Genomic DNA, 21,497 nt, shown 5'->3' on the forward strand with positions numbered 1-21,497 from the left:
ATCCCCATCACTCCATGGCCAGCAGCAGTTCAAGACTCACTACCACCTATTCAAGCGCAATTAGATATGGACAATAAATGTTGGTCTTCCCAATGATGCCCACATCCCATGAGTACATTTTAATATGCTCACCATGTTTTCCCTTTATTCCTTGCCCTCTGTGAAACTAACCACAGTCACAGCAGGCAAACTAATTGGTCAGAAAACTTTCAGCTAACCCTGCTGGGAAAATGCAAACCAGTAGCACCTTTAATTATATAGAACATAGAACATAGAACGATACAGCGCAGTACAGGCCCTTCGGCCCTCGATGTTGCACCGACATGGAAAAAAAATCTAAAGGCCATCTAACCTACACTATGCCCTTATCATCCATATGCTTATCCAATAAATTTTTAAATGCCCTCAATGTTGGCGAGTTCACTACTGTTGCAGGTAGGGCATTCCACGGCCTCACCACTCTTTGCGTAAAAAACCCACCTCTGACCTCTGTCCTATATCTATTACCCCTCAATTTAAGGCTATGTCCCCTCGTGCTAGCCACCTCCATCCGCGGGAGAAGGCTCTCGCTGTCCACCCTATCTAACCCTCTGATCATTTTGTATGCCTCTATTAAGTCACCTCTTAACCTTCTTCTCTCTAACGAAAACAACCTCAAGTCCATCAGCCTTTCCTCATAAGATTTTCCCTCCATACCAGGCAACATCCTGGTAAATCTCCTCTGCACCCGTTCCAAAGCTTCCACGTCCTTCCTATAATGAGGCAACCAGAACTGTACGCAATACTCCAAATGCGGCCGTACTAGAGTTTTGTACAACTGCAACATGACCTCATGGCTCCGGAACTCAATCCCTCTACCAATAAAGGCCAACACACCATAGGCCTTCTTCACAACCCTATCAACCTGGGTGGCAACTTTCAGGGATCTATGTACATGGACACCGAGATCCCTCTGCTCATCCACACTGCCAAGAATTTTACCATTAGCCAAATATTCCACATTTCTGTTATTCTTTCCAAAGTGAATCACCTCACACTTCTCTACATTAAACTCCATTTGCCACCTCTCAGCCCAGCTCTGCAGCTTATCTATGTCCCTCTGTAACCTGCAACATCCTTCCGCACTGTCTACAACTCCACCGACTTTAGTGTCGTCTGCAAATTTACTCACCCATCCTTCTGCGCCCTCCTCTAGGTCATTTATAAAAATGACAAACAGCAACGGCCCCAGAACAGATCCTTGTGGTACGCCACTCGTAACTGAACTCCATTCTGAACATTTCCCATCAACTACCACTCTCTGTCTTCTTTCAACTAGCCAATTTCTGATCCACATCTCTAAATCACCCTCAATCCCCAGTCTTCGTATTTTCTGCAATAGCCGACCATGGGGAACCTTATCAAACGCTTTACTGAAATCCATATACACCACATCAACTGCTCTACCCTCGTCTACCTGTTCAGTCACCTTCTCAAAGAACTCGATAAGGTTTGTGAGGCATGACCTACCCTTCACAAAACCATGCTGACTGTCCCTAATCATATTATTCCTATCTAGATGATTATAAATCGTATCTTTTATAATCCTCTCCAAGACTTTACCCACCACAGACGTTAGGCTCACCGGCCTATAGTTACCGGGGTTATCTCTACTCCCCTTCTTGAACAAAGGGACCACATTTGCTATCCTCCAGTCCTCTAGCACTATTCCTGTAGCCAATGATGACCTAAAAATCAAAGCCAAAGGCTCAGCAATCTCTTCCCTGGCTTCCCAGAGAATCCTAGGATAAATCCCATCCGGCCCCGGGGACTTATCTATTTTCACCTTGTCCAGAATTGCCAACACTTCTTCCCTACGCACCTCAATGCCATCTATTCTAATAGCCTGGGTCTCAGCATTCTCCTCCACAATATTATCTTTTTCCTGAGTGAATACTGACGAAAAGTATTCATTTAGTATCTCGCTTATCTCCTCAGCCTCCACACACAACTTCCCACCACTGTCCTTGACTGGCCCTACTCTTACCCTAGTCATTCTTTTATTCCTGACATACCTATAGAAAGCTTTTGGGTTTTCCTTGATCCTACCTGCCAAAGACTTCTCATGTCCCCTCCTTGCTCGTCTCAGCTCTCTCTTTAGATCCTTCCTCGCTTCCTTGTAACTATCAAGCGCCCCAACTGAAACTTCATGCCTCATCTTCACATAGGCCTCCTTCTTCCTCTTAACAAGAGATTCCACTTCTTTGGTAAACCACGGTTCCCTCGCTCGACCCCTTCCTCCCTGCCTGACTGGTACGTACTTATCAAGAACATGCAATAGCTGTTCCTTGAACAAGCTCCACATATCCAGTGTGCCCAACCCTTGCAGCCTACTTCTCCAACCAACACATCCTAAGTCATGTCTAATGGCATCATAATTGCCCTTCCCCCAGCTATAACTCTTGCCCTGCGGGGTATACTTATCCCTTTCCATCACTAACGTAAAGGTCACCGAATTGTGGTCACTGTTTCCAAAGTGCTCACCTACCTCCAGATCTAACACCTGGCCTGGTTCATTACCCAAAACCAAATCCAATGTGGCCTCGCCTCTTGTTGGCCTGTCAACATATTGTGTCAGGAAACCCTCCTGCACACATTGTACAAAGAATGACCCATCTAATGTACTCGAACTATATCTTTTCCAGTCAATATTTGGAAAGTTAAAGTCTCCCATAACAACTACCCTGTTACTTTCGCTCTTTTCCAGAATCATCTTCGCCATCCTTTCCTCTACATCCCTAGAACTATTAGGTGGCCTATAGAAAACTCCCAACAGGGTGACCTCTCCTTTCCTGTTTCTAACCTCAGCCCATACTACCTCGGAAGAAGAGTCCCCATCTAGCATCCTTTCCGCCACCGTAATACTGTCCTTGACTAGCAGCGCCACACCTCCCCCTCTTTTGCCCCCTTCTCTGAGCTTACTAAAACACCTAAACCCCGGAACCTGCAACAACCATTCCTGTCCCTGCTCTATCCATGTCTCTGAAATGGCCACAACATCGAAGTCCCAGGTACCAACCCATGCTGCCAGTTCCCCAAACTTATTTCGTATACTCCTGGCATTGAAGTAGACACACTTCAAACCATCTACCTGAACACTGGCACCCTCCTGCGAAGTCAAATCTGTGCTCCTGACCTCTATACTCTCAATCTCCCGTACCCCAAAACTACAATCCAGGTTCCCATGCCCCTGCTGAATTAGTTTAAACCCCCCCAAAGAGCACTAACAAATCTCCCCCCCAGGATATTGGTGCCCCTCAGGTTCAGATGTAGACCATCCTGTCTATAGAGGTCCCACCTTCCCCAGAAAGAGCCCCAGTTATCCAGAAATCTGAATCCCTCCCGCCTGCACCATCCCTGTAGCCACGTGTTTAATTGCTCTCTCTCCCTATTCCTCATCTCACTATCACGTGGCACGGGCAACAACCCAGAGATAACAACTCTGTTTGTTCTCGCTCTGAGCTTCCATCCTAGCTCCCTAAAGGCATGCCTGACATCCTTGTCCCCTTTCCTACCTATGTCGTTAGTGCCAATGTGGACTACGACTTGGGGCTGCTCCCCCTCCCCCTTAAGGACCCGGAAAACACGATCCGAGACATCACGTACCCTTGCACCTGGGAGGCAACATACCAAACGTGAGTCTCTCTCGCTCCCACAAAATCTCCTATCTGTGCCCCTGACTATTGAGTCCCCAATTACTAATGTTCTACTCCTTTCCCCCCTTCCCTTCTGAGCAACAGGGACAGACTCCGTGCCAGAGGCCCGTACCCCATGGCTTACCCCTGGTAAGTCGTCCCCCCCACAAGTATCCAAAACGGTATACTTGTTACTCAGGGGAACGACCGCAGGGGGTCCCTGCACTGACTGCTTCTTCCCAGTCCCTCTTACAGTTACCCACCTATCTCCAGTCTTTGGTGTAACTACTTCCCTGAAGCTCCTATCTATGACCCCCTCTGCCTCCCGAATGATCCGAAGTTCATCCAGCTCAAGCTCCAGGTCCCTAATACGGTTTTTGAGGAGCTGGAGTTGGGTGCACTTCCCACAGATGAAATCAGCAGGGACACTGACGGCGTCCCTCACCTCAAACATTCTGCAGGAGGAGCATTGTACTGCCTTCCCTGACATCACCTCTAGATTAAAAGAAAAACAAGAAAAAGAAAAAGAAAGAAGAGCTTACCTGATATTACCTCAAACCCTGCTCCCGCTGAAAGGTAAGCAAATTTAAAGGCACTCACTCACCTTCACGACAGGCCCCTGCTCCCGCTTCCCAACCACCGTGGGGTGGGGGGGTTGGTTAGAGAAGGAGGTAGGGTGGGAAACACTCACGAAGTGTTTCGGGTTTAACTGTCACTTGCCAACAGCCTCTCCACAAACCACCTTCAACTTAGGCTGACCGCACTGCACGTATGCAAATTCCCCCAGAACAGCTGATCAGTAGCTCTGCTCTGCTGCCCTCTGCTGGATGATTGCCTTCACTCAAACTCCTCGGGTCTACTTCGCAGATTCACCTTCAACTTAGGCTGACCGCACTGCACGTATGCAAATTCCCCCAGAACAGCTGATCAGTAGCTCTGCTCTGCTGCCCTCTGCTGGATGTGGAGATGCCGGCGTTGGACTGGGGTGAGCACAGTAAGAAGTCTTACAACACCAGGTTAAAGTCCAACAGGTTTGTTTCAAACACGAGCTTTCGGAGCACGGCTCCTTCTTCAGGTGAATGGAAAGGCTTGTTCCAGGTGGAACAAGCCTTTCCATTCACCTGAAGAAGGAGCCGTGCTCCGAAAGCTCGTGTTTGAAACAAACCTGTTGGACTTTAACCTGGTGTTGTAAGACTTCTTACTCTGCTGGATGATTGCCTTCACTCAAACTCCTCGGGTCTACTTCGCAGATTCACCTTCAACTTAGGCTGACCGCACTGCACGTATGCAAATTCCCCCAGAACAGCTGATCAGTAGCTCTGCTCTGCTGCCCTCTGCTGGATGATTGCCTTCACTCAAACTCCTCGGGTCTACTTCGCAGATTCACCTTCAACTTAGGCTGACCGCACTGCACGTATGCAAATTCCCCCAGAACAGCTGATCAGTAGCTCTGCTCTGCTGCCCTCTGCTGGATGATTGCCTTCACTCAAACTCCTCGGGTCTACTTCGCAGATTCACCTTCAACTTAGGCTGACTGCACTGCACGTATGCAAATTCCCCCAGAACAGCTGATCAGTAGCTCTGCTCTGCTGCCCTCTGCTGGATGATTGCCTTCACTCAAACTCCTCGGGTCTACTTCGCAGATTCACCTTCAACTTAGGCTGACCGCACTGCACGTATGCAAATTCCCCCAGAACAGCTGATCAGTAGCTCTGCTCTGCTGCCCTCTGCTGGATCATGTTTATGATTTTTAAAACTCTCATCCTCATTTTCAAATCCCTCCTTGGTCTGGCTGCTCTTATCTCTAATTTCTTTGAGCCCAACAACCCTTGAAGATATCTGTGCTCTTTCATTTCTGGCCTCTTGCACATTATATCCCTAATTTTAACTACTCCAACAAGGGTACCAATGCCTTTAGCTATGAAGGTCCTAAACTCTTACATTTTCACGTAATAGCTCTCTGCAACTCTAGTTTTCTTTTCTCTTTAATATTCTGCTCAATTTCATATTATTATAATTATTTAATACTTTGGGCTTAGTTACTGTGCAGAACACAAGGCACTAATTGCTTCTAAGGGAGTGGGCAAATATGTTGTCAGTTCTTTTATTAAGACTAGTCACAATTATGCCTAGATATAAAGCTTGAAGACATCAGAGCTGTGTGTGCGTGCTATGCTCGAAACAAAAGTGAGACCAAGACTGAATCACATGACACATTTCCCTTCTACTGATGTCATGCTGCTATCCCTTAAAGGCATTTTACAACATTCCCTCTTCCAAAGAGATATTACATCTAGAATTCATGCTCATGTTTAGCTACCATTACATAAGTGCACAGAACTGATGCACTCAGAATTTATGAGTCTCTAAAGTGAACTGACTGAATTAGGCAAGATCAGACTCTCCTATCACAGGCAAAACGCCTGTTGATCATCATCATCATTACACACAAGTATCCAGCAAACATGGAATCATACCCAGCAAGAAATCAACACCTCAAAAAATAAGGATTGAGAGTGGGAAGAAAATCGGCAAAAATAAAATAGCTTACTTGTTAAATAATTTCCTGCGTGTGGAATTAATTGCACTGTCAACACTATGAATAGCTTCGCGAATGGAAGATTCCACAAAGTTGTCACCAGTTCGACCCCTCTCTGGAACTGCGAGGAAGAAGTGGAAAAGAATATATTAATACAAAGGAGCTCACCTATTTATTATTTAAATGTGGAAGAGGCACACACTCCTGATGTTAAAACTGCACACAGGTGATCAAGAAACATCCACAATGCTTCCTGTTTACCCTTATCCTGGATGCTCGTCAGGCAACAACTCAAGACTCAAATAAAGAAATGGGATTTCTGTTCCACTTCCCATTTGCCTGATATTCTAGCTTCTATTAGTAAGAAGGTAAGCCAGATAGAAGTTCCCTTATCTCCACAATTCGCAAAGCAAAAAACAGTTTGCAAGTTGTTGTTTGGTAGTGCAGCACTTGAGAACTGCTGAAAAAACACATTTTACCGAAGCTTTTCATCCTGCATTCATCAGGACAATCGCAAGAAGACCAATGTCAGAGGAAACAATATATTTATACTGTATTATACTTGAAGTCAAGCAGCCTGGTTTTTTTTTTAAATGCTTGGCAGTTGGCTGTCAATCACTATCAACTGGTGCATTTTCCATGGCAATGCCTCAACCAATCAGGGTCACTTGCCACAATCAGCACTCGCCTCTCAAATAAATATGCTTTCAAAAGATATTTACTCCATGCAGAAACTGAAAACTTTATTGCATAGATAAATAATCACCAGAAGTCCATAGTTAATAATTACATATGGCTGTGATTATTCAGAATACATTCCTATGGCATGATTATAATCAACAACAGTCAAACAATAGAGAAAATAAATTATACCATTAGACTAAATAAATGCACAATTGAAAAAGTAAATACTCACCGGTCACTCTCAGCAGCATATTTGTTGTTGCTTGGCCAATCATGTTCCGTGCAGCACACTCATATCTTCCTTCGTCTGCTTGCCCAATATCCCTGATTGCAAGTGTCCCTTCTGCATTAACACGGAACTTTCCACTTTCTGTAATTTGAACTCCATCCTGTTCAACAAACATATTTATTTCAATGTACTCGTAAACCCTATTTCTGAAACAAATTTTATATTTTCATATAATGGTGCAGTCGGCCATCATTTCTCCGCCCCAAAATTAAGTTTCACTGAAGAATAAAACTTTCTTCAAGGGTCGCTGCTGGAAACAAGTTCATGCGTTTGCAAAAGCAAACAAGGAGCAGAATATGTATAGCCACTTATTTCAAAAGTAGAAACAAATAGACCTTCTTTGGGACCCATTTTAAGAGAATCCATGGATAAATACTCCCCCACGGAGTTCCTGTATGATGGTAAATATTAGGCAGGGTTTTCCTCCATTCCACCATAATAGCCACAGCAAAAGAAAGTTAGAGTGACAGGCCTACTTCCATAATCATAGTAATCTTTATTGTCACAAGTAGGCTTACATTAACACTGTAATGAAGTTACTGTGAAAAGCCCCGAGTCGCCACATTCCAGCGCCTGTTCGGGTACACAGAGGGAGAATTTAGAATGTCCAATTCACCTAACAGCACGTCTTTTTGGACTTGGGAGGAAACCGGAGCACCCGGAGGAAATCCACGCATACACAGGGAGAACGTGCAGACTCGACACAGAATTTGACCCAAGCTGGGAATTGAACCTGGGACCCTGGAGCTGTGAAGCAACAGTGCTACCCACTGTGCTACCATGCTGCCCTGTACCCACCCTTAGATTTACGAACATGATGTTCCTTTCCTCCACTCCTGTGGATAGTAGACCATCTGAATTCAGACTGTTTCATTACATGTAAAGGTCTTTAAAAGGCAAGACTCATACACAATTTTCCTCTCTGCCACAGCAAGCACAGTAACACAGAGGTTAGCACTGTTTCTTCACAGCACCAGGGACCTGGGTTCGATTCCTGACTTGGGTCACGGTCTGTGCGGAGTCTGCACGTTCTCTTCATGTCTGCGTGGGCTTCCTCTTGGTGCTCCAGTTTCCTCCCACAATGCTGGCAAGACATGCTTGTTAGGTGAATTGGACAGTCTGAATTCTCCCTCAGTGTACCTGAAGAGGCGCCGGAGTATGGCGACTAGGGGATTTTAAAGTAACTTCATTGCAGTGTTAATGTAAGCCTATTTGTGACACTAATAAACATTATTATTATCATTAACTCTAATTACCACTGAGAAAATGGTGGCAGTGAACTCTGCAGTAGCAATGGCAAACTTTCTCTAAGAATGCTGGAGGAAACAGTCTCAGAATAGGCTCCTCTTTTTAAATTTAAGAGCACTGGAGAAAACAGTCTTAGAGTGGCTCATCTGTTTATCCTGAAGCACTTTAGCTTTCTGTTGTGGACCTTAGCTCAAGCAAAACCTTTCTGAAATTTTAGAAATAAGTAGAGGCATATGTCTTAGGAGCAGGAATAGGCCATTTGGTGTCTTGAACCTGCTCCGTCACTTGATAAAATAATGGCTGAACTGGTTGTAGTCTCAACTTCACCTTCCTCCATGTTCCCCATAACTTCTGACACCCCTGTCTATCAGCCTTGAATAAATTCAATGACCCAACCTCCACTGCTTTCAGGCAAAAGGAATTCCACAAACTCGCGACCCTTTGATGAAAGAAATTCTCCTCATCTCCATCTTAAAAGGAACTTCATCTTGTCCTTACACTGTGTTCCCTAGTTTTAGTCTCTCCCACAAGTGGAAACTTCTTCTGGTGTCAACTCTGTAAAGCCCTCTCAGGATCTCATGTTTCAATAAGATCATGTTAAGTCTTAAAAGATCATCTGGTCCTTTAATTGTAGCTAAATCACAATGGTATCCCACTGCAGCACACCAGAATGTTTCTCCATGGCAGTAGCTAGCTCCTTCTTGGTGATGAAGATACTATCCTGGGTAGATATTCATCACAGATCCAGGAAAACTCGCATTGGCAAATATATGTCCCAACCCGAACATACCAGGCAGGGAAACTGCCAGACTGGAAACCCAGACCATCCCCAAGATTCTCTTTAAGTACCAACAGATCGCTCATCGCAATGTTCACGAGTGATCGAAATCTGAAAAAGGTTGTTATTACTTTATAAATTAGCCTGTACCTTTAAGTAACCCTTCAGGTAATTCTGTGGGGAAAGTGTCTAAATATATGGACCTGAACTCAATCAGAGTTTAATCGATCTTTGCAGGGGGAAGCATACAAACTGCCAAGAACTTGTAAATTTCTGGGTTAAGATCAGAACAAAATAGCATGCCTTTCTCTTTAGGAATACTTTTGACACTTTGAACTGTGAAATCTGGAGGATGATAGATACACATTTGATTTAAGATCATATGGGGCTGATTTTCGTGTGGAATGCATCTAGGGAACACTTATTCCCAGACACAAAATACAGGAAATTCTGTTTGTTATTCTGATAGCACACTACTGAGAGCTTACTTCAATATTAAAGTTAGTAAAGATACTCTCAATGTCAGAAGGAATTAAGTATTACAAGTGAAAGTGACTTAATTCAAAAGTCACAAAATTGAAAGTTAGACAGATAAGAATTGTTAAAATGTAACAGTGATCGTGTAAGGAATTTTTTATGTGATTGTTTGAAGAATTAAAGATGGTGAAGGACACGTGAGTTCTTCAAAGTGTTCAGCTGAAAAACATCTTAGATGTTTGCAAAGATGTGGCCTTCAGGTTGTGTTGAGGAAAAAACATTTTGTTGATTTAAATTAATATGGTTAGCATGTTTGTTCCTGCTTATGATTCACAATGTGAGCATGTGACAAGTTTGCAGTTTTATCCATGACACTTCAAGCAAATATTGAATTGTAGCCAAGCTGCACCCTTACAAGGGGGACAGAATTGAAAATTACAGGGGAAGTTAACTTGGGCCAGTTGCTCATATTTCTTTGCGATTTGTTAACAAATATTATTCAGAGACTCGGGCCATGATTTAGCAGCCATGTAAGCTGTGGGTGCAGTTCCCAAAATGGCTGCTAAATCTTGCGAGATGCCAAAAACGATGAATCTTGACGGCGAGATTTTGGTTTGCAATCTTCCCAACTCCCCTCTGATGATGTGATCAGGTTCACGCCCAGGAAGGGCGCAAGCCTAATTTGCATCCACTATCATCTCATTAGCGGCTGTCAAGATGCAAAGTCCACCCTTGTTGTATCTTCCCACACAGCCGGAGTGATGTCACACGGCTGCGAATGACTACTGGTTTTCAAAAACGAAAAACAGTTGAGATGACCATGCTGAGGACAAACAGATAACTATACCCCTCTGGTGATGAGGGACATGCCTGTGCATTGCCCTGGCACTCTGGCAGTGCTAGAGGGCACTGCCAGGGGGCCATCTGGGGATCTCCATTGTGGGGGCTCCCTTTAACCATGGGGGTCCTTCTGTATGTGGGGAGGCTTTCCCCATGTCTATGGGGGGTCTTGATGTCTGCGTTTAGGCTGGGGGGTCATCTTGTCAATGGAGAATTTTGGTGTTCTTGGGGTGGGGTGGATGCCTTTTACATAAATTGGAGATCAGGCGCCATTTCTCTTAGGCCCCATCCCGCCAGTTGACTGTGAATCTCGCTTTCCTTTTGAAATTGCACAGAGCTGTTCAATATGGTGAGAAATATCGGCTGTGCAGCCTGCAAACCCCACACTGTTTTTTTCGCCTGAGCCAACACTACGCATTTCTGGGATGATTCCGTAATTGTGAGAGAGTTAATCCAATATCGCCTGATTCACACCATGGATGAACTTGGGTGTTTTAATGCAACTAGGGGTATCCTTTGTGTTCAAAATTCAAGGGAAAATAATCAATTATTCCCACGATCAGAATGTATTTATTCCTCTTTATTTTCTGCCCCTTACCTTAGTCCAGGTGATTTTGGGATGTGGTTCTCCATGAGCACTGCAGGATATCTCTACATCTTGGCCAACTTCTGTGGTGATATCCCGTGGAACATCAGTAAACACTGGTATCACTGAATGTAATTGACAATCTCTTGTTAGAACTTCAAACCAGTTATAATAGCCTTGATTTTTATGCTTTTGTTACAGATATAGCATTGATTAAGCTATGTCTACAAATCACAGTTCACCATGGGTGGTTGATTTCCACAAACTACTAATTTCTTCATTCCAGCACGATTGGAGCTATCAGGTTTAATGGACTATTGATTTATCTCGGTAAAATTATCCTGGTAACCGTCTGTTATGGACAGGGTTGCAAGAGAACTGAAACCCCAATTCCCTTCCCTCTCTGTCCCTAATCAGTGTTTTTTAATCCCTGAGTGAGAGCTCAATTTTAATAACTAACCGTGAGCTTCCATGGCAATTATTTATTCATACCAGAAGTCCAAAGCTATGATATGCATGCACGTACATATCTTGAAAAAATACATTTTAAAGAGTATAGAGCACTGTTACAAGTCGTTATCAAAAGAATAGTTCATAATATGAAATAGGAGAATCGCTTATTGTCACGAGTAGGCTTCAATGAAGTTACCGTGAAAAGCCCCTAGTCGCCACATTCCGGCGCCTGTCCGGGGAGGCTGGTACGTCTTAGGAAAACGCATATGTTGTACAGGCAGTGAGGAAGATGTTTTTATTTCTGAAGGGTCGTCTAGGTGGATTCAATATCAGAGCATATCAGGATTATTGCAGGTTTCTATTGAAGAGATGTATTTTCAGCAGATCACAAAGTTAGTTACTTATGGTCATCTTTCGAGAAGACCATATTTCTGTACAGTTGGACTTGTTAAGGAACAGGCTAGCAATTGCCTGCTTTGTTGCTGCTGCTTCTTGCTGTGTGGTTTTCAGTCTGACTGGCTTCTTCCTGGTTCTTGGGATTATAGGATTCATTATCTGTGACCAGTCTCTGTCATCCAGAATGATGTGAAGTTTGAAATCTATGAATGACACCCCAGCCTGTTCAAAACTTGCTCATTCTATGTTGTCATCCCCCTACTTTTATCCCCTCCCTAACTGACCTCCTTCCATGTTAATTTTCCTCCAACCTTAGGCCCCTAAAGTGTTCTTATTTACCTTGCAAGAGGTTTTCTTGTCTACTGTCCCATCCCCATAGCTCTTCCCATTTAGCTGGATGGTGGATAGCTTCTGAAATCTGCCCTTCCCCACTAATCAGTTATGATCTTATTGAATAATGGAACAGGGTAGAGGGGCTGAATGGCCAACTCATGCTCCTACTTCTTGTGTTCTTGTGAAAGTCCCGAAAGGTCTGATTTGTGGGCTTCCTGTTCCAGGCCTTTTCCCACATACTGCAAAATGGCCACCAACAGAAATGGAGATGGGAAATCTACCAACGCCACTCAGCAGCTATTATTTTGGTCAACCCACTTCTGTTCCATCCCATTTTGGGACCTCAAAATCTGACCTTTGGTCATTTCAATCCAAGCACAAGCTTCCACTTGCCTTCCTGTGCAGTGAACCGTAGTGACTTTCAGAATCTAACTTCTCTTTTTCCTGGATCCAGGCAGACTGCCTGTGTCTGAAAGTTACAGATATCTTGAGGAGCCTTCCCCTCTCAAAGCTTTTCTACAGGGCAACATAAATTACATGGACCTTGTATCCAAGTAGAAATGCTGATCAGCTTCCTTGAGAGCCCAACTCTCTTTTAATTTGGAAGTAAACAGACAGTTTCAAACCTATTTTTACAGCCCAATATTTTCAATACCTTCTTGATACTTTGGAGGCCTAACCACTGTAAACTGTGGCCATTGCCAGTAAGTGTGAACATCTTGGGCTGGATTCTACGTTTTGATCTGTTAGGCGGGTTGGTTTGACGTTGACTGTAACTGGATGCAGGGAAGCTAGAAACAAACGTCTAACACCGGAGATGATCCAACACGGTTTTATTTAAACTATGAACGGCTGTACATGTTCAGCTGTGGGTTGACACTCTACTAATCCTACTGACGACCTCTTACTGGCTCGACCAGACTTACTAGCTACCACATGGCAATAATGTCCACTAACTTGTGCACTCTGACTGTCTCAGTAGCTGGGTCCTGAGAGAGGAAGAGTCTTAATGCCCTGTGGGCTTTATAGTGGTGGTGTCTTGTCTGGTGATTAGTTGTTCTGTGCTGTGTGTTCATTGGTCATCCTATGTGTTAATCACTGCCTGTCTGCATCTCATTAGATACATGAGTGGATATTATTACAAATACCTTCTTGATACTTTGGAGGCCTAACCACTGTAAACTGTTGCCATTGCCAGTAAGTGTGAACACCTTTGGCTGGATTCTACATTTTTGGGCCAAAGTCCCCAAGCCATCGGGAAAACTGTGGGCTTTTGCTGGGGATTCCCCGTTCTGCTGGGGGCTAATAGGCAGCCGTCATAGAGCTCACAGCTCTAGCTGCAGACACGTCCCCCTCGCACTTCGGGTCAGACGCCGCGCATGCAGACAGCGCCCTCCAGGTTCCATGGCAGACTCAACCCGCAGGCCTGGGCCGGCAAAATAGTGCCCTGCATCAGTCGCTCGCGCACTCCGGATGGCCCCCACACATTGCCCCCAGCCCCGAATGAAGCCCCTCCTGCCCGCCGATCGGCCCTCCCCCGACTGTGGCGTCCCCAGACTGAGTCCGCAACTGCCACGCAAGGATCACAGACGGTGGACCACACATGTCCCACGCCGTTGGGAATTCAGCCGTTCGGAGATGGAGCATCACAGGGCGGGCCTCAGGCAATGCCTGAGGCAGTGGATACTCGGCGCGGCGTACTCCACGAGTACTCCGATTTTCGGGGGGAGGAGAATTGAAGATTCTCGGGGGGAGTGTGAGATAATCCAGCCCCTTGTACTTTGTTTCATCAAAACAGCCCAGGCCTTCCTTTAATCTTCAACAGCTCCCTACAAATGTAAGAATAGGTCTTCATTTCACCCCAAATTAAACATGGCTCCAAAACATAACAATATTATAAATCTCTTCTTTGTAACAGCATTGTTGTTTGAGAGAGTGTCACTACGTGCAAATCTTTTGCTGTGATTCCTACATTAAGTGACGACACTTTAAAGCACTTCATTGGCTGTGAAACATTTTTGTATTCCATGAGATTTTTAAAAGTTCCATATAAATGCAGGTTTTTTCTTTAACCACCCGAGACAGGTGAATAAAGAATTTGGAACCTTCCAGATTTCACCACATGCTTCACAACACAGCATAATAAAAGGTTACATGCTTCCACATATATTTTAATTATTAGAAACTATTTTTCATCACTGCCGCCTTCCAATATAACCCCAAATTTAGAAGGGTATTAACTTCATGAAAACCTTCATTTGGAATTGTTTTTTCATTTGTCGACAAACACAATGTTTTAATTCAAATCAATAATGAATCGCATCATTGCCTCTCTTTCCAATTAGATCTCATAATATAAATGATTATATTATTGCAGTTATTCTTGCTTTTTTATTAAACATAACAAACTTTTGGCACGCATTTTTTCCATAAGACCTCTTAAAAGGCCAATTCTATCATAAGTAATCAAAAAACATTAATTTTGTTAATGCTTATTTTAGTCAGGGCAATTTCTTGAAATACAAGTCCCAGTTCCATTATAGACGTTTAATATATTGCAGCACTTCTTGTAATAGTGATTGTAAATGAAATACATGATACCATATGAATCTCTTTCGAATCTGCCTTTTGTCAAATGACAACAAAATTAATGATTCAATTGAAAACCAAATCCAAGCATTCAACCAATGGGCTAGTTGGGAATTTGACAGTAACCCAACATTTTGCGTAAGTAATCTGCAGTAGTTGCAGTACTTGTACGCGGAATAAAACTGGTTTCATTTTTAATGAGTTATATCATAAGATTGCCAAATTTGACAGGAATTAAAACTTTAGGGGGCTTGGAATCCCAAAGAGATGGAAATAGAATAATTCTAATACCTTTAATATACTTGTGAAAATTCAATATTCCAAGACAGAGGGAATGATTACATTTTTATATTTTCCAGTTAAGCAGAGGCTATGATGTACAAACTGCAACCTCTGATACAGAGGTTGAAAAAACAAGTCTTTGTGACCATTATCTCCATTCTTATTTTATTATATTCTTGACACACTGAAACAAGTTACAAAATCGATCTTGACTCCAATGATCTCAGTAAGTACACAGTTCATGTAAACCAATAGGCAAACTGGTCAGATATACCACACTCTAAAACCAAGTAACAGGTGCCACCCAATACAAGTTCTATGGAGTTCTCATTAAATCCCCTCCAGATATGTGTTACGCTGTGAGCCAACTGCTCTCACTGGAACTCTGTCTTACACACGAGAATTTCCAAACTCCGCTCTTGGAGAACGTGCCTTGGAATGTTCTCTCAAGAAACACTTTCTCTCTGATGCTGTAGTAATCCACGGGAGGCAGGAGTTCCGTCACCACACCAATAGTTATTTACAATAACGATATTACAGGAGCAGCTACAAACAGTGCTGCTAGCAGTCCAGTCAACTTAAGACTGCTCACAAAGCCTACACAGGTGATTATATGGGCCCCTTCAATGAGCTATCATTGAGGGAGCTCATACTCCAATTGGCCAACCAATAAAGCCAATTGGAGTTCATTACAGATGCCTTCATCAAATATTTCACTCTCTCCTTTCAGTATTTATCTGCCCTGGAAAGCCCTGTGCATTTAACCTTCCACAATCTCTCAAGTATCGAGCCACACAAAAAGAAAACCACTGCTTCACAGGGTGCATTAATATGTCACCAAACTTAAGTTCATCACAAAATCTAGCTTCTCACTAGCCAACTTTAAATCACCTGCATCATGCAACTGTCTCTTTAATTCAGGGCCCTTTTTCTGCCCATGACTTTAACTTCATCAAACATGATCTTGTTCTTTAACTTCTCGGTCTTCCTGGAACCTTCCTCTCTCATTTTGTTCTAAGAGTCTGGGACTTGCTTTCTGTCCCTCTGTATTGTCCTGCCTTTTCTGGCAGTTTCTCTGGAAAGGTTCTTGCCTCTGGGTTACCTGGTTACAAACTGACACAAGTGCTTCTGCTTTTCAGTGTGAGCCCCTTGTTGCTAAGTCATTTTTAAAACCCCATAATTGCTCTTACATCCTAAAACCCCCATGGCAAAGCAGACAAAGTCTAAAGTGAAACTAAGCCTAGAGGTTTGTCGGCACCTTTGTTTAGCTTGAAGCTAAACTGAGGTTGTGAACTGTTTCTTAACACACAAAGACAGGAACATAAATTAAGCTTACTTAAACATATACTTTATTCCAAACACACAATACAAATATAAATTACTTAAACTCTGTCTATTTCCTGATAAAAGGAAAAGACAAGGTGAGACTGATACTTGTGATTGATACCGGCCTCTCTGATCATGAGTTAACCTGAAAAATTCTTGCCATCCTAAGAATCTTATTTCATCAAAGCCTGGAGATTGGGTCACTTTATGGCCATAAATCAACATTTAAGAGTTCAATATGTTAGGCGGTGCATATGCTCACATTTCACACCAGAAGTATGTTTAAGGTTCCTCCACAGGCATCCAGGACACAGCTGAAAACAATGTTAGCTCCATTGCAAAATTTGATTGCGCATGACTTCTGCATCCAAAGTTTCATCAAGCATTTTGCAGTCAAACCAATGATCTTTAGAGGGACTGCTAGTGGCGGCCACTGGAAAGTTAGTTGCAGCATTTCTATTTCTTTTATCGTGGAGCCAGGATTCGATTGTGCACTGATCCACAGTTTTTGTGCATGAGGCCCCAATGGAATGTGAACCAGATTCTATCAGAAAACCAATGAGCTCTGGTTGGATAAATGTAAAAAAATATTTTCCAAGTTTTTTTTACTGAGATTTCTGGTTCAGCATGCCAGCGGGATGTTCCATATCGCCAGCTGGTCAATAAGGTTTCCCATTGTGGGGCAGCCCCACGCCGTCGGGAAACCCCCAGGCTGCCGGCAAAACGGAGCATCCCGCCGGCAGAGAATCCAGCCCAACATCTCTAATCCTATCGTCCCACTCTACACAAAATGTTGAAAACATCCCCTCCCGCACTTTCCATGCTGCTATGGAGCTTCTTCCAATGCTAGAGTGGCATGGTGGCACAGTGGTTAGCACTGTTCCCTCACAGCGCCAGGGATCCGGGTTCAATTCCGACCTTGGATAACTGTCTAAGTGGAGTTTTCACATTCTCTCCGTGTCTATGTGAGTTGCCTCCTGGTGCTCTGGTTTCCTCCCACAGTCCAAAGATGTGTAGGTGAGGTTGCTCGGCCATGCTAAATTGCCTCTTAGTGTCCAAAAATGTTAGTTGGAGTTACAGCGATAGGGTGGGTGTGTGGACCTAATTAGGGAGTTCCTTCAGAGGGTAGGTGCAGACTTGATCGGCTGAATGGCCTCCTTCTGCACTGTGGGAATTCTGTGACGTGTAATGAATATCCTGGTGCACACCGAATCAGCTGAATGGCATTTCAATGGAATCTCATGAGTTAAAATCTGTAGGACCTCTGACGCACAGTCATGCGTGGATTGCTGTCTGCTCTCGCTAACCCCATTAGCTTTGAATAAGGGATAGCTTTCCACATGGGCACATTGCTACGTGGCATCACAATGGAGGAGAATGTGACAGCTATACAATCCAGCATAGGAGAATATAGCAGCATGACAGAGGACAACAGGCACCAAGTACAGCCCAGTGACACAAGCTCCCACTTCACCCCACCCTACAACATGTGTGCAATCCACACCAGTCCTATGAAGACCTCTATAAAGAGCTATGGAACTTAGTATACCTGATTTGCAATACACCTAATTTTACAACCATTTAAATATGGTTCAAGGATAGAAAATAATAGAAAATGTTAAGAATGATAGTCTGGTGTGCAGACTCTTGAATGCAATTTCCTGATCTGTACTCCAATCAAACAAGACTGTCTTGCAATTTCAAGTTGTAATGGAGCATCTAAAATAAAGGAATGTCCTGACATTGGCAGTCACTCTCAGTAAGAATGCTTAAAATAGTATATATTGTATTAAAAAATCACAAATTTTCTTTTAAAATTTAACACAGTACAATAATGATAATAGTTTATGTTGTTCACATCGCTGGATGTGAACTTCCTAGCACATGCAAACCTCTCATTTATACTTTGTACAGAGACTACAACATTAAAGATAACAAATTCTGTGGAAATAAATATACCTTTGGGCCGCACTTTTAGATGCACTGGGACTAGTTTAACTTGAACGATACTGATAGCCTGGCATTCATATTGGCCCTGATCATGAAGGGCTACTTCGACAATCCTCAGTGTTCCTGTGGGTAATACTGCATGTCTTCTGTCATTGGGTAGTTGACCTCCTGTAATGGGAAGTAAGGAAGCATTTCTTCAGTCAATGCAAAACAAAACATTGTTAAAATAATACATAATTGAAGCAGCAGTAAATCTAAAACTCTTTTCCATTGATGCTATTGGTTCTTTGTTCCATAATAATTATGGTTGTTGTATTATAACGACGATTACATAGAGGAAAATATATTTTTTTAAATATCAATGATTTGTGGATGGCACGATGTCACAGTGCTTAGCACTCACAGCACCAGGGACCCAGGTTCAATTCTGGCCTCAGGTGACTGTCTGTTTGACTGTGGAGTTTGCACATTCTCCCCGTGCCTGCATGGGTTTCCTCCGGGTGCTCCAGTTTCCACCCACAGTCCAAAGATGTGCAGGTTAGGTGGATTGACCATTCTAAATTGCCCCTTAGTGTCCAAACAATGTGTAGGTTAGGTTAAGAGATTATTGGATTAGGGAGGGGGAAGTGACCTTGGGAAGAGTACTCTTTCATTTTGGTCGGAATAACAGCAAAAGGGATTATTGTTTAAATGATAAAATATTCAAACATGCTGCTGTGCAGAGGGTCCTGGGTGTCCTGGGGCAGGAGTCGCAAAAAATTGGTTTACAGGTGCAACAGGTGATTAAGAAGGCGAATAGAGTTTTGTCCTTCATTGCTAGAAGGATGACTAAGTTTAAGACTAGGGAGGTTATGCTACAATTGTATAAGGTGTTAGTGAGGCCACACCTGGAGTATTGTGTTCAGTTTTGTTCTCCTTACCTGAGAAAGGACTTACTGGCTTTGGAAGGTGTGCAGAGGAGATTCACTAGGTTAATCCCAGAGTTGAGGGGGTTGGATTACGAGGAGAGGTTGAGTTGAATGGGACTGTACTCGTTGGAATTTAGAAGGATGCGGGGGTATCTTATAGAAACATATAAAATTATGAAGAGAATAGATAGGAATAGAACAGACAGAAGGGGTCGAGCGAGGGAACCGTGGTTTACCAAAGAAGTGGAATCTCTTGTTAAGAGGAAGAAGGAGGCCTATGTGAAGATGAGGCATGAAGTTTCAGTTGGGGCGTTTGATAGTTACAAGGAAGCGAGGAAGGATCTAAAGAGAGAGCTGAGACGAGCAAGGAGGGGACATGAGAAGTCTTTGGCAGGTAGGATCAAGGAAAACCCAAAAGCTTTCTATAGGTATGTCAGGAATAAAAGAATGACTAGGGTAAGAGTAGGGCCAGTCAAGGACAGTGGTGGGAAGTTGTGTGTGGAGGCTGAGGAGATAAGCGAGATACTAAATGAATACTTTTCGTCAGTATTCACTCAAGAAAAAGATAATATTGTGGAGGAGAATGCTGAGACCCAGGCTATTAGAATAGATGGCATTGAGGTGCGTAGGGAAGAAGTGTTGGCAATTCTGGACAAGGTGAAAATAGATAAGTCCCCGGGGCCGGATGGGATTTATCCTAGGATTCTCTGGGAAGCCAGGGAAGAGATTGCTGAGCCTTTGGCTTTGATTTTTAGGTCATCATTGGCTACAGGAATAGTGCCAGAGGACTGGAGGATAGCAAATGTGGTCCCTTTGTTCAAGAAGGGGAGTAGAGATAACCCCGGTAACTATAGGCCGGTGAGCCTAACGTCTGTGGTGGGTAAGGTCTTGGAGAGGATTATAAAAGATATGATTTATAATCATCTAGATAGGAATAATATGATTAGGGATAGTCAGCATGGTTTTGTGAAGGGTAGGTCATGCCTCACAAACCTTATCGAGTTCTTTGAGAAGGTGACTGAACAGGTAGACGAGGGTAGAGCAGTTGATGTGGTGTATATGGATTTCAGTAAAGCGTTTGATAAGGTTCCCCACGGTCGGCTATTGCAGAAAATACGGAGGCTGGGGATTGAGGGTGATTTAGAGATGTGGATCAGAAATTGGCTAGTTGAAAGAAGACAGAGAGTGGTAGTTGATGGGAAATGTTCAGAATGGAGTTCAGTTACGAGTGGCGTACCACAAGGATCTGTTCTGGGGCCGTTGCTGTTTGTCATTTTTATAAATGACCTAGAGGAGGGCGCAGAAGGTTGGGTGAGTAAATTTGCAGACGACACTAAAGTCGGTGGAGTTGTAGACAGTGCGGAAGGATGTTGCAGGTTACAGAGGGACATAGATAAGCTGCAGAGCTGGGCTGAGAGGTGGCAAATGGAGTTTAATGTGGAGAAGTGTGAGGTGATTCACTTTGGAAAGAATAACAGGAATGCGGAATATTTGGCTAATGGTAAAATTCTTGGTAGTGTGGATGAGCAGAGGGATCTCGGTGTCCATGTACATAGATCCCTGAAAGTTGCCACCCAGGTTGATAGGGTTGTGAAGAAGGCCTATGGTGTGTTGGCCTTTATTGGTAGAGGGATTGAGTTCCGGAGCCATGAGGTCATGTTGCAGTTGTACAAAACTCTAGTACGGCCGCATTTGGAGTATTGCGTACAGTTCTGGTCGCCTCATTATAGGAAGGACGTGGAAGCCTTGGAACGGGTGCAGAGGAGATTTACCAGGATGTTGCCTGGTATGGAGGGAAAATCTTATGAGGAAAGGCTGATGGACTTGAGGTTGTTTTCGTTAGAGAGAAGAAGGTTAAGAGGTGACTTAATAGAGGCATACAAAATGATCAGAGGGTTAGATAGGGTGGACAGCGAGAGCCTTCTCCCGCGGATGGAGGTGGCTAGCACGAGGGGACATAGCCTTAAATTGAGGGGTAATAGATATAGGACAGAGGTCAGAGGTGGGTTTTTTACGCAAAGAGTGGTGAGGCCGTGGAATGCCCTACCTGCAACAGTAGTGAACTCGCCAACATTGAGGGCATTTAAAAATTTATTGGATAAGCATATGGATGATAAGGGCATAGTGTAGGTTAGATGGTCTTTA

At 43.6% G+C, this 21,497-nt stretch overlaps 1 protein-coding gene across 2 annotated transcripts in view; it reads right to left on the minus strand.

Moving 5' to 3' along the window:
* The window catches only part of LOC119972507 (peroxidasin homolog), a 674,574-nt gene that overhangs the window by 181,008 nt on the left and 472,069 nt on the right, over window positions 1–21,497 (minus strand). For both annotated transcript variants that reach the window (XM_038809326.1, XM_038809327.1), the window contains 4 exons: window positions 18,454–18,612; window positions 11,128–11,240; window positions 7,130–7,286; window positions 6,226–6,334 (listed from right to left, as the gene is read on the minus strand). In XM_038809326.1, coding sequence (XP_038665254.1) covers window positions 6,226–6,334; window positions 7,130–7,286; window positions 11,128–11,240; window positions 18,454–18,612 — 538 coding nt within the window. The remainder of the gene's footprint in view (window positions 1–6,225; window positions 6,335–7,129; window positions 7,287–11,127; window positions 11,241–18,453; window positions 18,613–21,497) is intronic.

The sequence above is a fragment of the Scyliorhinus canicula genome, chromosome 10, assembly GCF_902713615.1.
Source record: "Scyliorhinus canicula chromosome 10, sScyCan1.1, whole genome shotgun sequence".
NCBI classification, from domain to species: Eukaryota; Metazoa; Chordata; class Chondrichthyes; order Carcharhiniformes; family Scyliorhinidae; genus Scyliorhinus; species Scyliorhinus canicula.